Raw genomic sequence first — 14,290 nt, 5'->3', positions numbered from 1 at the left:
TATGAAGGCCAAGACTTGGATTATGCCTCGGTGCATATTATATTTTTATAAAAAATAATCATACAGCTCGTTTCAAAAAATCTGTTACAATCGATGACAATATACAACAAGCAACCTTTCTAATACCAGCACTTATATTTAACAATAAATAGGAATAAAGAACTTAAGAATTGAGTTTTAAACTCTTCGCCCTTTTTCCACATTTTACAAAGCACGCAGCGAACAGCTTCCCACAGGAAAATAAATTTCCTCAACTAGTAGCCATATTTTATATTTGTTTGCCACTAAAAACTTCCGCTAAATCCCATTGGACACCCACAGTTGCACAGCTACGCACTCCACTTTAATATAAAAGGCCAAACTTTGCATCCATAGATGCGCTTACCTACGCTCCGAAAACTTTTATCCACGACACACCCACACATGTGCATGAATCGCATACTGCCAAACTTGGAAGTGCATTGAATTTGGTCACCATATTTCGCCTCGCCACACCACAAGTGCGGGCGTTGTAAGCACGCCCTAAGCGCGCGGCCCACACCTGCACGCTTATCTTGCTTGCTAATAATTTAGTTTTACTGTCGCCCCGGTGTGGTCTGTTTATTTAAAGTTTTTCGGTGATTGTTATTCTTGGTGAATATCTCGAAAAAACCGCAAACGTAATAAGCCATTCCTGAAAATGTTGGCCGTTGATATGTTTATTCTTTTAAATATTCGAAAATAGTGCAGGACCAACTTTCTGGCGCTATTTCATTTTGCTTCGGTGATACTTATAGCCGAAGCGGCAGTGTTTCTCGTTGCACGTGCATTCTCATTTTTACTATTCCCTACATATGTATGTATGTATGTGGTGTATAGTAGAGTCATCGCATACAAATACGATTACATAACGACAATTGCATGCGCCTTTGTCATTACCGTTATAGTACAAATTGTCATAAATCTGCAGTTGTGTGCTTGAATTTTCATTTCATTCTGCCGAAACAAAATTGTAAAAGTTCTGCAAATTATGGAGACGATTTTCGGCAATAACAGTTACTTTTTTGTACCGTTAACATACAAACAAACTAGCAAACTGACAATTTAATGACAGTTGAAAAGTAATTTACGAGAATAATTTAATTTTTCTTCAGTTATGCCAGAATTGGCACGATAAAGGAAGCGAGGAAATATTTTTAATTTCTGCTGGAATTTGAGGTTATGGCACAATTAATACCAAGGAACTCCTGCCTTATGTTCTCAACCTCTAAAGAATGTCCGGTAAATTCTTGAAGAAGCATAAATAAGTATGCAAAGTGCTGACAAACTTTGAGCTCGGCACATGATTTTTCATTGATTTGAGGAAAGTTTGACTTTTAGTCATATTTGAACATTTTCTAAAAATTCCAAACGAAATAAAAGACATAAAAAAAACAATTTCAATTGTACCGAAGCCATTCAGAAATAAAAAGTTGTACGAAAAACTTGAGAACTTGATTTTGATCGAACAGTTTGTAGGACAGCTATAGTGGCCCTTATCAATTTGTTTGGAGATTGGTGTCAACAGCACCACTTTTAATACGAAATGTGGTCGATACATTGTTCCAGTTTGTCGACGTCTTGGAGAAATATTATCCTGACGTTCCAAGAAGGCGGCTCCGCTGCAATAGCTCCGCTTTTTGTGAGTATCTGTTGCAAAATTGGTTGCGTTCGAAAGGTCGTCGGTATATTGCTCAAGTTCCTGGTCGTCTTGTAGAAAGGCGTCCCCGCTTCAAACAGCTGGCTTTAGTGATAGTCTCTGCGAAAATACACGAGCACAAATTTCTTGAAGAGAGGAATGATATGCTTTTTTACGGGAAGCCAGAAAGGGGACCTCACCGCGTAGATGTTCGATGGGAGACATCAGGAGGCATTCTGTTATGCTGTACAGTGCGGTATTCTGACAAGTTTGTAACTTCGACTAACCGAACGACCGATTGTCAACAATGCATCTTTCTCTTTGCCCAAATGCTACCGGCTTGCGTCTTCAGGATCTTGTCGTGGCTCTGTACTTTCGTGCCAATCGCGGTTGTAAGCAGAGTGAAGGAGTGCAGACTGTAATTGCAACACCTAAAATTTTAGGTTTGTTTTACGTAAGAACTTTTCATAGCTTACGAAAATGTTGTGGCCCAGTCTGTACTCCTTCTTCCAGTTCGTAAATTTACCGGGGAAAGTTTTAGGCACCTTGCAGTAAAGAAAAGAGTTCTAGAAGAAAGATCTCCTTGCTGTAGATTGTTAACCTCAAAATAGTGGAGATAATGGTTCACCGCTTTAGCCGCTGGAGGGAGCGTTGTTTGTTCGATGTCCTCACGTAGCGTTATGTGGTGATATTTACATAAGTCCTACGCTACGAGGATAGCTCTTCTCCCAGGGCTGTTTATGTATAAGGACAGTTTCTGTATGGTACAAGAGTTTTCACTACTGAAAAAAGTAAACATATCGGGTGATAAGTCTTCTTTAGGTTGGCAGACTTCCCAGGCTTCAGTGGTGGAACCACCCTTCCGATTTTCCACAAATCTGGTATATCGAGGGTACAAGTAATAAATAGAAAACCTTACTACTGCCGAGCGTAGGTATTCCAGCAACCGCATATTTCTTTCGTCCGGGCCGATGGATTTTGTGCCTTTGGCTGGTTTAGTTCAGCAAATAGTACGATACGGATATTATTCTAAAGTCCATGAAAGCTCTGAGTAGTATTACGAACTTTTTTGGAAAACTTAATCTACTCTGTTCAGGTTATAATAATGATTTCAGCGACGTGCGTTACCAAACCCTGAACTCATTTTTAGTTCTGTTTTGACGCCTTAAATGAAGAAAAATCTAGAAGGCTTGGCTAAGTGAACTTAAAAATATCCACATACTCGTTTAACTAAGAAAAAAAGCAACAAGTATGGTATTTATTTATGTAATTCAATATAATTTCTTTACTTTCAGACCAATCCCTCTCATATACGCCACCACAAACCCATGCGGGAGGCCCGCGAACTGGAAACAGCCGTTTCGGGCATACACTTCGTGGTCACACCGCAGCATTTCAGCTCAGGAAAATTGAAGGTAAGCGAAAGAAATGACGATACAACTCAAAAACCACAAAGCACGCACCCAAAGTAGAATTTCGCGTTTGCTCCCTGTCTACCAAACTAGTAAACGAAATTTTCGCCCAAAAGAGACGAGTGCGCACATATACATAATTTATAGCAATAATGACAGCAAATGACTCACAAGTCATTCAAGTCACAGCAGCCACGAACACGCCGAATGTCCGTTAGCCGAGAACAAGCGCCGCTAATTAAGCTATTAGGCGATAAACAAAAACTTCAAACGGCAGTTGAGCAACAGCAGCACGGCGTATAATTGAATTGCCCACAATCAGATAGTGGCAGCTGAAATTGCGTTGAGCGTTCGCAAAAAAAGAGCCTCTACGAACTAATCTAAACGTAGGAAAGCGAGTGGCGCGTTGCAAGAAAAACAGTCCGACGCGTGATCACGGTCAATTTTTATGAGGTCACGTTGCTGTTTAACCGCCCAACAACAATAATAGCATACTTTAAGTAGCAACAAAGTACCGTTCGCCTTATTGCGGAGGCGTTGAAAGGGTGGGCACGAGCGCGAAAGAAATGGCCATAAAAGCATATAAACAATTTAATGTTCCTTCTACTTAATTGGCCGCAATGAATATGCGTCCGTTATGTTGCAGAAGCACATATTTTGTTCGGACGATTGCTACATAGTTGTTGGAGGCGCCACGCGCGCACACGCGCCATTTAAGCCACTTGATGCGATTTAATTGTTTCTTTTCCGCAGTTACGTGTCCTGTCGCTTTCCGAAAACAAGTGCAGCGAACGAAGAGCGGTTGTGCGTGTGTCTACTGTCATGCTCCGCTTTCGATTGCCTTTGCCGCATGGCAAGTCAACCGCTGTTCATAATGCCCGAATGGTTTATTGCTTGCGTGCGCCATTCGTATTCGCCCCGGCCAACCAAGAAGCCAAAAACGCAGCAAAATATGTGCTTAGGCTTTGAAAAAACCGTGCAAATAGCGTTGCAACAGCTGCGTCGCAAGTGCAAGTGCTGGTCGAGCGTTAAGCTCGTTTGTAGTCGTATAATAAAGCACACATTCGGTGCAAATGTGTAATTGCTTTTTATGGCACAATGGAGTCAAACAAAGTGCATTTGTGGTAGAAAGAAAGAGAGAGAGCAGAAGAGAGTTATGGCAAGGCATTCCAATAGAAAAAATAGCACTTTTTTAACTTTAAGTCAATTCTGGATGGAGTCATTTGCAGAAGTTCACGCAAGTGAGGATTCTTTTACATATGGCTAAAGCAGCTCACGTCTTCCGGTCTTAGACGTATCACTCAGAACCCTCTGGTAGCCCCTTAAAGGCGAGCGGAAGTGAGAAGGCGAATTATCCCTCCCCAGAGTTAGCGCTCGGTATGGGACCCACCTCCAATGAAAGGATCAAAATAGCCGCGTATAACTACCCGTGCAAGCGTGTTAAGTATTACGATTTAAGAGCATGCACCTGGAATGTCCGTTCTATTAATTGGGAAGGTGCCCCTACCCTTTTTGTTGGTGTCCTGGTAAGAGTCTAATGTCCAGCCACAACCCGCGTCAAAGCGAAGTTCTTCAGCATATCGCTGATTTGCGTCCACACCTCGACGTAGGTAAACGACGTGAGCAAAGATATCTTATATGAGCGCTTGGAGCACACCTGTGAGTGTGCCATGATGTCAAAATCGTGATTGGTGACCTTAACGCCAGGGTGGGCAAAGAAGGTGTCTGTGGTACAACAGTCGGTAAATTCAGCCTCCATAATGAAACATCCCAAAATGGGTTGAAGCTGATTGACTTCGTCTGCAGCATAAAAAAATGCATCAATGATTGAAAAATCACCAAAGGAGATCGATAATGTTGGGAAAGACAGAAGTCCAATCTTCACGTGAAGTTCATGGAGATAGCTACCAAGCTAAATTTATTAACATAATGTGGCATATCGTTCTTCAATACTTGCATATACCAAAGCTCTGTCGCGTCAGTAAAGCTCACAATAAACTAAATAAGCCATTGAAAATTATCATAAAATTACTTTAATCGAAATACAAATAACTTCAGTATGTACTGCAATCTCGGATTGCGGTCTTTAGCGTATTTTTTTTTCTATCCACAAAATAAAAGACAATACAAGGTTAATTTCTGACATTGAGACCGGTTTCGAAGCATCTAAATTTAGTAAAGTCGAAATGAAAGAAAACTTCGATTTAAAACCAAGTTCCTGGGGTTAATTTTGGACACCAAACTGTCGTGGAAACTCAAATGAAGTCCATTACCAGTCCTTAATCATTGGTGTTATACAGCGCTAGTGAAGTTAATCTCAATTTACATTGCGGTGATGTGGTAGACCACTGCAAATAAAATATTATACAAGAAACCCTTGGAACGCATAGAACATCTTACTGCTCTCTGCATGAAGAGAACACTAAGAACCACTTCAAGGGCTGCACTTAAAAGGTTGCTCAATCAGCCATCAATTGGCACTCGGAAGCTCGGCAGCGAAACCAGCTGCAAGATTTACGGCGCTAGGAACCAAGAATCTTCGGACATGGCTCGATAGGCAAAGGACTTTGGATAAAATAAAAACTTCTGGCGTCACATGTGAATCGTATGGACATTATTAACGATAATACATGTAACGTAGAAAGTACAGAGAAGTAGGCAGGAGAGCTACGTTGCATTATATCTTCACCTTATGTCAGAACTCGGCTTAGCAGTTAAGGGATCAAAGTGAGATGGAATGCTTTAACAGCTTGCACGATCGCCAAGACCATGCGCAAGGGAGCGGAAGGGAAGTCCGCAGGCTTTTTAACCAAACGGTCTCGAAAAGACTGCAGGACGGTGGTTGGCTTAGTCACAGGTCAGTAATTACTGGCATCACAAGTGAACCTGTATGCATTATTAACGATGATGCATGTAGAAAGTGCAGTGAATTACGAATAAAAGCAACGCTTGAACATTTCTTCGGCTTATGTCCTTATTCAGAACGCAGTTTAGGTACCTAGGAGCTTAGCAGTTCAAGGGATAGGATGAAGTATCAGAATTAGATAACAAGTTTCTATTAAGCTTCGCAGAAGCGTTGATTCCTGCGCGACGAAAACTTCAACCTGTAGGTCTATGTTTAGCTTAACAGCCAGCCAGTGTAACCTGACCTAACCTTCAGCCTGTCTGTTATATCAAAAACTCTTTGATATTATATACATATATATATATTTTATTGTCTTCCATTTTATCCAAATGGGACTTATTTAAATTTAAAAACAACGCTTTACTTTCCAGATACGCTGCACTGCACACATTCACGATGTCTACTGGAAATCGACAGAGAAATCGATTGAAGAGGAACGCCACAAACACAACATCAACTCGGTTAATACATTTTCAGATGATTACTTTGATTCGGAGGATGAGCAGCTGATAGATCGATCGGACACATACACGACGCATATAAAAGGTAAGTGCGAACGGAAAGCAAATTCTGCTTACAATTACACATTGTAATAAGTACTCATTCCCTCATTATGAAATAATAGTTATAACAGATGCCCGCTAAGGTTTGGACAGAAGTAAACAATATTTGTATGAAACTAGTCAGACTAAAAAGCGAAGCCACTGGTCTGCTCCATATAGTCACTTAATATGATAGTAATTATATCAGTTTGAGTTGTTAGAAAAAGTAGGCAATATTCTTATAAAAACTCATTTACAAGTCATTCTCAACATTTAAGTAACATTTTGTAAACATATGACCAAGAATAGTATTAACTCTAAGCGCAAACCAACATTTCCTAGAAAATAAACAGCAAGCTAAGAAGCTCAAGCTTCAAGCGGGACACCACATATTAGAATCACGTATATATCGTATTATATGTATCTACAGAGAAATGCAATTTTGGAGCAGTTCTGCAATACAATGTTGGCCAAAAAGGCACAACAAAATGAAAGTAGGTTGACTCACTCATACATGTGTATTAATGCATGTGTACAATGCTTGTACACGTGCTCATAAAGGAGATGAAATTTGTTAGGAATAAGTAGGGGAAACCGTACCGAACTCAAAAAGCCAGCAGTGACGTGTGCAACAAGGTAAAGAAAGCTGAAGCTCAAAAAAAGGGAGACAGTCCAAAAAGCGAGTTGCAAAATCTAGAACAAGTGCAATGGAAACTGTTGCGAGTTTGCAGCGCTCCTTGCAACTCACCTGCTGCTTATGAATTTACATAAGAACACATGTATGTATATTTCGTAGTAATTCATTCACTGAAAGTTTTTCGTATGCACACACGAGCGTACATTTATCAAATTGTTAAGTATGTCGTGAAATATTTTATGTCAACTAACTGGCGCTGTTTAGAGTTATGATGATTTTGGGAAAAAGAAATGATGAAGAATATGTATATAGTACGCACACCTACCATACATAAAGCACATTTTTGGATGTGTCTAACGGGAAAGTGTCAACTAAGCGCATTCACAGACAGATGGCCACATGCAGCAGCGGGAAATTTAGAAATGCTTATGGAAGAGTGGAGTTTTATTTTAATGGCTGCGGAAGAATTAGATGGGCAGGTTTCATTAAATTTGAAAAGTTAAGGAACTGCAAGAGATATTATACTTCTCAATGGAATTACAATAATTTAGGAAATAAAATGCAAAATGTATTCAAAGCAAGAATTTTATTTTCCGCAAACAGAAATTACTCTCGTCTCGTTGCGCATTCTTCTTTAAAATTCATGGCTTGTAACTTAAGACTAGAACAAAGCGATAAAACTAGTTGCTGAGGAAAATAATGTTTTTATTTTACATAGCAGTACTACTCTGTACAAATGCAATTTCTAGCTTAAACTAAGCCTCTTGTTCAGACAATGCATTGATTTTTGTTTACAAATTCCGCCGTAACTTTTTTGTATATGAATAGAACTAGACTGTAACCTAGTTAGGTTAGGCCTGAACAAAGATCGCACGTATGGTACCCCGGTAGTCCTTTCTGAAGCTAAAGAAGAACTCCTGTGTTGGAACATATAAATTAGCGAAGCGCTTAGAAGCCAATACAAATTTTCACAGGCGTTAAATTTCTGACAGTCAGCGCCCCCAAATGTTTAAATCTTACCCTTCCAAACGCAAGACAGTCAGGAAGGAAGTGTTGAGTTGTTTTCGCCACATCTTCTTGTTCTAAAAGGCTTTTGCGACAACGCATGTACCGATGATGGCCCAGCGCTGGTCAAGGTTTCGCGAAGCCCAACTATATAATAATAGAGCACAAGAGGATACGGGAGCACCTACCCGCTTGCGATAGTGGTTTTAGGATGCCTCTTCTTGGTAGCTCATAAGTTTTACAGTTTCCCGCGATTCTGCTATGGCCTGGCCTCCCCATCTGCCATCTGATCAAGTTAGACCCGGCCTGACAAAAAAAAAAGCTTTCACGCACTTTAAAAGAAATCTTCATTATTACCTTCAAACCAGGCTATTGATCCAATACAAACATGGCACCGTTTAACCAAATGTTCGTTTCACTTGTCATAACCCTCGACTGAGATGGTCTGCAGTACCTGCAGCGAATTTAATTTCTTAGTTTCGGTTCAATTTTGGAGCGCGATTTGCTATATTCTCGGCCAATTTCGACGTCATGGACCTAAACCCATTTTTCATCACCAGTAATGACGTTTGTACTCATCCACGAGTACGTTATCTCTTTTGCTACTTCTACTCTTTTAACTCGATTTTGCAAAAGATTCAGAATTTTCGGTAGTAGTCTAGCACTAACCGGTTTCATACCCAAAACATTAACCAAAAAGTGTCGATTCAAAGAATATGTTGAGATCCTCTGCTATCTCGCTGATGCCAGCAAGAAGATTTTCAAGCAGTGCTTCTTTTACTTTTTCAATGTCATGGCCGTTAACAGAGGCGGATGAACGATGCGCATTCGGCTAGTTTTTGGTGATTTAACGACCGTCACTGAAAACTCTGGAAAAAAATGTTAAAGCATAATCGAACAACGATTGCGAACAGACATACTTTCCGGTCAAAAAAGTCTGCTCTCAGCGTACAAATCACGCGCTCTCCCCTTTCAAGAAAATAAATTCCAAGAGTTAGATTCCCTACCAAGGATTTCTCACAAGCTCGCGGCAAAAAAGTTGGTGTCACGTTACAAAGCCCGTTGGTAGTTATATATAGTATGTAGGTGGTGGTTCATCAGGTTTTGTGTACTTTGTGATTAAATTCGAAAGCAGCATATTTTCGTTTGTCTCTTCAGTTGCAAGTACATACTTCGGATCTTGTTGCATCCTTCACTGGAATACCAATTAAATTGCACTCTTCATTGTTTGCAGCAAGCAAACACTTCAAGAGAACTCACACACCCATACACACAGACACACAGACTGACACTTTACAATTTTGCTTATCTGCAATTGGTTATATACTCTTTTGCAGGTGCTGTCTCATCCTTGAATGCCAATGGCGCAACACAACAACATTGTCATTGCCTGTCATTGCTGGTACGCTGGACGACAGTGGCGCTGGCGGCCTGGCATGCTACGCGATATTTTCACCAATTATGCCGGCAATTGTTTGTTTGGCGTGAAACAATGGCGTCAAAAGGAACAACAATGCAAGCAATCAGAACAACAACGACAGCGGCTACAACAACCACAGTGCATAATAGGAACCACGCGCGAGCCAAAGGGCAACTATTAAGTGGGACAAGTGCTGACGAGGCAACTTCAAAAGCTGCCATAATGACAAAAGCAGCAGAAGTTGCAGCAATGACTGCTTGCCGCAGCAACTGGGCAGTCGCCGCCGTCGCGCAAACAAAATATCGAACGCGAAATGAAACGACGAGTTCACAATTAATAGAGAGCATAAACGTGCAGCAACAATTACAGCGCCGGCAACAACAGCACCGGCAGCAGCAGCAACATATAGTTGGCGTTGGCTTTGGAAAAAGGCCAACAACACAAAAGCACTCGCCGAAAGGTGCGGCAACACTGCCAACAATGCGAATAGCAATTAAAGCGAAAACAGCTAAAACAACAGCAACAACAAATGCTGCAGAACTGTTGCTCGCGCATGCAACGACAACAGTAACAGCAACATGATTCCAACGTCTATAGAATACGAGTATATGTAGTAGATAAAACCAAAATAAAATCACAAAAGGTGGTGTGGAGTGGCCGAGCGAAGCACGACGCATTCCGTTGACACACGAAATTATTCTCTTCGACACTAGTGATGAGTTCTTCACGCATTCTGCTAGACTTGCTTAAACTACTCTTAAAACCCAACTGAATTTGCTTCGATGTGTGTTTTAGGCATTCATTTTCCGAAAATTCCGAAAACGAACGCCTAAAGCGATTAAAATTTGAGTTTTTCAGAAGAAAACTAAAAAGGCCATAAACCATTTGATGTCAGCCGCCAGCAGTTTGTGTGCATAGAACACTAATAACACTGGGCGTGTGCCACACACACACATACACACATAGTGTATACTTCCAATTATGTAGACGATCAAACTGCTAATTTCACCTTGTAATTGAAACCAATAATTTCAATTTTGAAAATCCAATACAAATAGCAATTATAAAGGCTTAATTTACCGACTGAAGTACTTAGGTGTTTACGCTTTTTTTTTTACTCACCACTAAATAGGCGTTGTTATTGCATGTTTATTGATTACTAAAATTATTTAGTTATGATTTTCGATAACGATTGTTAAGGTAAGTACTCATACACGTGCAAATATGTACATAAAGAATCAAAAATAATAATAATAATAAAACAAAGTAAATAAAAATAGCAGGAAAGTGTATTATTAGCAAACAAAACTATTCAAAACTACACACAACAGTTATAAATTACTTTACCGTTATAAATACAAATATAAAACTAAATTATGTACTTGTAAACAATGTGTAAATGTGTGCAGATGTAAGTACTTTCTTTCTTTCTAGGAGCAGAGAGATGTACTTTTTCTGCGATATTTTCTATATATATATATATATATATATWTTTTTTTTTTTTTTTTACGTTTTCTTTACGAACTAATTTATATAAAATTTGATTTTTAAAAGCCCAGCTTTACAAAGTGTGTGCTAAATGCCCTAGAAATATTTGTATATATCGTCACCTAAAATGCAAAATAACGTAACATCACTTTTCATAACATACATGAGAAAACAATATATAAAAAAACCACAGATATTCAAAGAAAAATTGAGTTTTGGTTATAAAGTAGTTACACATTGGTTATAAATTGCTTATATATTAATTATATTCTGGTTATATATTATTTATACATATATGACAGCGAAAGCTGAAAATTACATTTAATTAATGAAATGTTAGCAGTAAGAAGCTTAAATTCAGTTTTTTTATGATATGTTGTTTTGTATTTGAGGTGACGATATAAATATTAATTTATTAAAGCCTGGTGCTAAGTGGAGCAAAGTGTGTCCTAAGAATAACCGAACTTTTCGTGAATCCATAGTGAAAAAATTGCACGGAAATTGTAAATAAAACACAAAATATTTTGCTGTCTTCAAAGTAATTTCCACCAGATGAAATTTGATCGACTGAAAAAGTGTTCCACGGAGCAATTTCAGTTTCAGGAACAAAAAAAATTACATGGAGCTAAATCTTTTGAATAGGGTGGATGTTCGCTGGCAGTCATTGCGTTGATGGCTTTAAATTCGTTCATAGTTGTGGCTCGATGGTGCGATGGTGCATTAACTGCGTATAAAATCTATGGATTTTTCTTCCACAATTCTGACCCTTTTCGATGAATGTCAATATGGCCAAAGAGGAACAAATTCATGATGCACCAAATCACGAATACCAAAAAAATGTGTATTACTTTAATTTTTTTTTATTTTTTTTATTTTTATTTTTTTTTTTTTTTTTTGTGGTTTCCCCCGTGTTTTCCCTCCCAAGACTTTAGACTTAGCATGTTCAAAGAGACTTGTTTACGATACTCTTTTCGAAAAATATTCAGTTTTATCGAAACGAGTCCAGTAAAACTCGCGAGAGATATCGATATATCCCATTGTGTCGAGAATGCGTAGTAGGGTGTGCTGATGGTAAGTTTACCAATTAGAACAGCCGTTGTTTTTTCCAGAGCTCAGTGTTTTTATGAAATCGAAAGAAGTGCTGCAGCGGTTAAGGTGACCTGGAGAATTTGCGGAAGTCTTATGATTTGTTCTGAAACTAGTCTTCTTTTCACGCTAAAGCTTTTTTTTTCGCCACATAATACTGCTCGGCTTCTGAAATGCGGCTTCTCTGCGCCTGGATCTCTTAAGCGATTTGCGAAGGCTAAGAAATGTGCGGCTAAGTTGGGCCACATTTTCTGTCCACAAGGAAACTACTGCTTCACATTTCCTTTAGGAAATCTAGAACAGCTTTTGCTGCTGCAAATTCTTAATAGATAACAGGGACACACTTTGCAGAGTTCTAAAAAAACAAATTTAAAAATTTATCGCGGTTCTTCGTACATTGTATTGATATATCTTAAAACTTTTTTTAAACATTTTTTGAAAGTTACCCAAAACGTATTTCACATTATTTCTTTTCAAAGCCTTATTTTACTTCACCTAAAAATAATGATAAGTCCTAATAACTTTCCTTAAACAATTTCGTGACAAAACCAAGCAAATGGAAATTAAAAAAAAAATATATTAAAAATAAAAAAATATAAATATAAATAAAAAATATTATTTGTATATGTATAGGCAAGTAAAGATATGTACTTTGTTAAACAACCCTAAGCAGGTTTCCCTTATAAAAAGACGAATAGAGTTTTAGATAACCGAAACAAAACACATTTAACGCATAAGCCAAAGTGGAAATCAAAATAAAAAATGACACAAAAACCCTAAATTTAATTAAAATTAAATTAAATAGTAAATATTATTTTGTAAGTACTGAAGGCTGCAGTTCAATGTAAAAAACATTATTAACTATATTTATTATCAAACGATATAAGAGTATAAAAATATTAAAAATAAATTATTACTTAAAAAGTAGCGATAATTGTAGATTCGAGATACAAATGTTGTGAAAAAACGTATGCATTTAAAAGCATAATCGTGCGAATGCTAATGCAAAATCTCGCATTATAATGAAGTATAGTAGCACATAAAATATTGGGTAGTCGAAAAAGTCTTTTCGTATTTTGTGAATAGATGTTGTTGAAGACGCATATCTCCAGTGCTGCCAATCACATTGTGTCATAACATATAGTGTTGGAAAGGTGACATTTTAAGCATCATTTAACAAAAAAATTAAACTCGGTTAAGTTGAAAAAAAGTATAGCTTTTCAAAAATTTGTGAAAATAATGAAGAAAATCGCTACTTTTTGAAATTTTTGTATAAACATGGGAAGAATGCCACGCAAGCCACCAATGAAATTTGTGAGAGTGAAGGAGAAGATGATATATCAGTTCGTGTAGCACAACAGTGGTTCGCTCGCTTCCGTTCTGGAAATTTCGATTTACGCTGATGGAATAATGTCTCTAGCGGAAAATTATTAATTATTATTTATTAGTGTAAATATAAAAAAATAAGTTGAGGTTGTTTGGAAATACGAAACAACTTTTTCGACTACCAAATAGTATAACTTAATATATAGACACTGTAAACAAATTATGCAAAAATATGAAAAATCAGAAAAAAACAGAAAACAAAAATAAATATAAATATAATATATAAAATATAAAATATTAGCAGACTTATGCTCATCTCCAAAAATATTATAATGTCCTGCAAGGGAAGCAGAAAGCTTCTTGCAACCAAACTTTAGACTTAAGCTTTTTTGCCTTTCCAATGATAACACTGTTATTTTCACGATGTTTTTAGAGGTTAAAACGTACTCCAAGATTAGCTAAAATAAATCGCTGTAAATTAACAAAGCAAAACTCGCACATTTCTAGATTTTAAGACGCGCACACAACTTTCAGTTACTTACCCTATAGTTAGTAGATAAAAAATTAGAGTTTTCTTTATAGCGCGCACTTGGTTACGCCGAACAGAAAAAGACTCAGCTATAAAGTATATAGAAAATAAAAATATATACTATATATAAATTTGTAAAGTAAAGTAATATTTAAATAAATATTTGAGATTAAATAAATAACACTTGTAAAAAGCCGAGAAAGTTTGAAAAGTGCATACAGTCGACAAAAAAGTATGGACTGACAGGCACAAGAGTATTGTGTATAAAACAAGCTTAAATAAT

At 37.7% G+C, this 14,290-nt stretch overlaps 2 protein-coding genes across 2 annotated transcripts in view; one reads left to right on the top strand and one right to left on the bottom strand.

The window, feature by feature from the left end:
- The window catches only part of LOC108968519, a 129,532-nt gene extending 119,372 nt beyond the window's left edge, over positions 1-10,160 (top strand). Inside the window, exons 6-8 of the mRNA XM_018932605.1 lie at positions 2,953-3,072; positions 6,346-6,520; positions 9,496-10,160. Coding sequence (XP_018788150.1) covers positions 2,953-3,072; positions 6,346-6,520; positions 9,496-10,160 — 960 coding nt within the window. The remainder of the gene's footprint in view (positions 1-2,952; positions 3,073-6,345; positions 6,521-9,495) is intronic.
- The window catches only part of LOC108968544 (protein bicaudal C), a gene marked incomplete in the record, with an annotated part of 334,273 nt that overhangs the window by 230,493 nt on the left and 89,490 nt on the right, over positions 1-14,290 (bottom strand).

Source organism: Bactrocera latifrons, unplaced genomic scaffold, assembly GCF_001853355.1.
Source record: "Bactrocera latifrons isolate USDA-ARS-PBARC rearing strain unplaced genomic scaffold, ASM185335v1 scaffold_22, whole genome shotgun sequence".
Taxonomy (NCBI): Eukaryota; Metazoa; Arthropoda; class Insecta; order Diptera; family Tephritidae; genus Bactrocera; species Bactrocera latifrons.
Note: the sequence above shows the minus strand (reverse complement) of the source record. Positions and strands in the feature narration are given on the sequence as shown.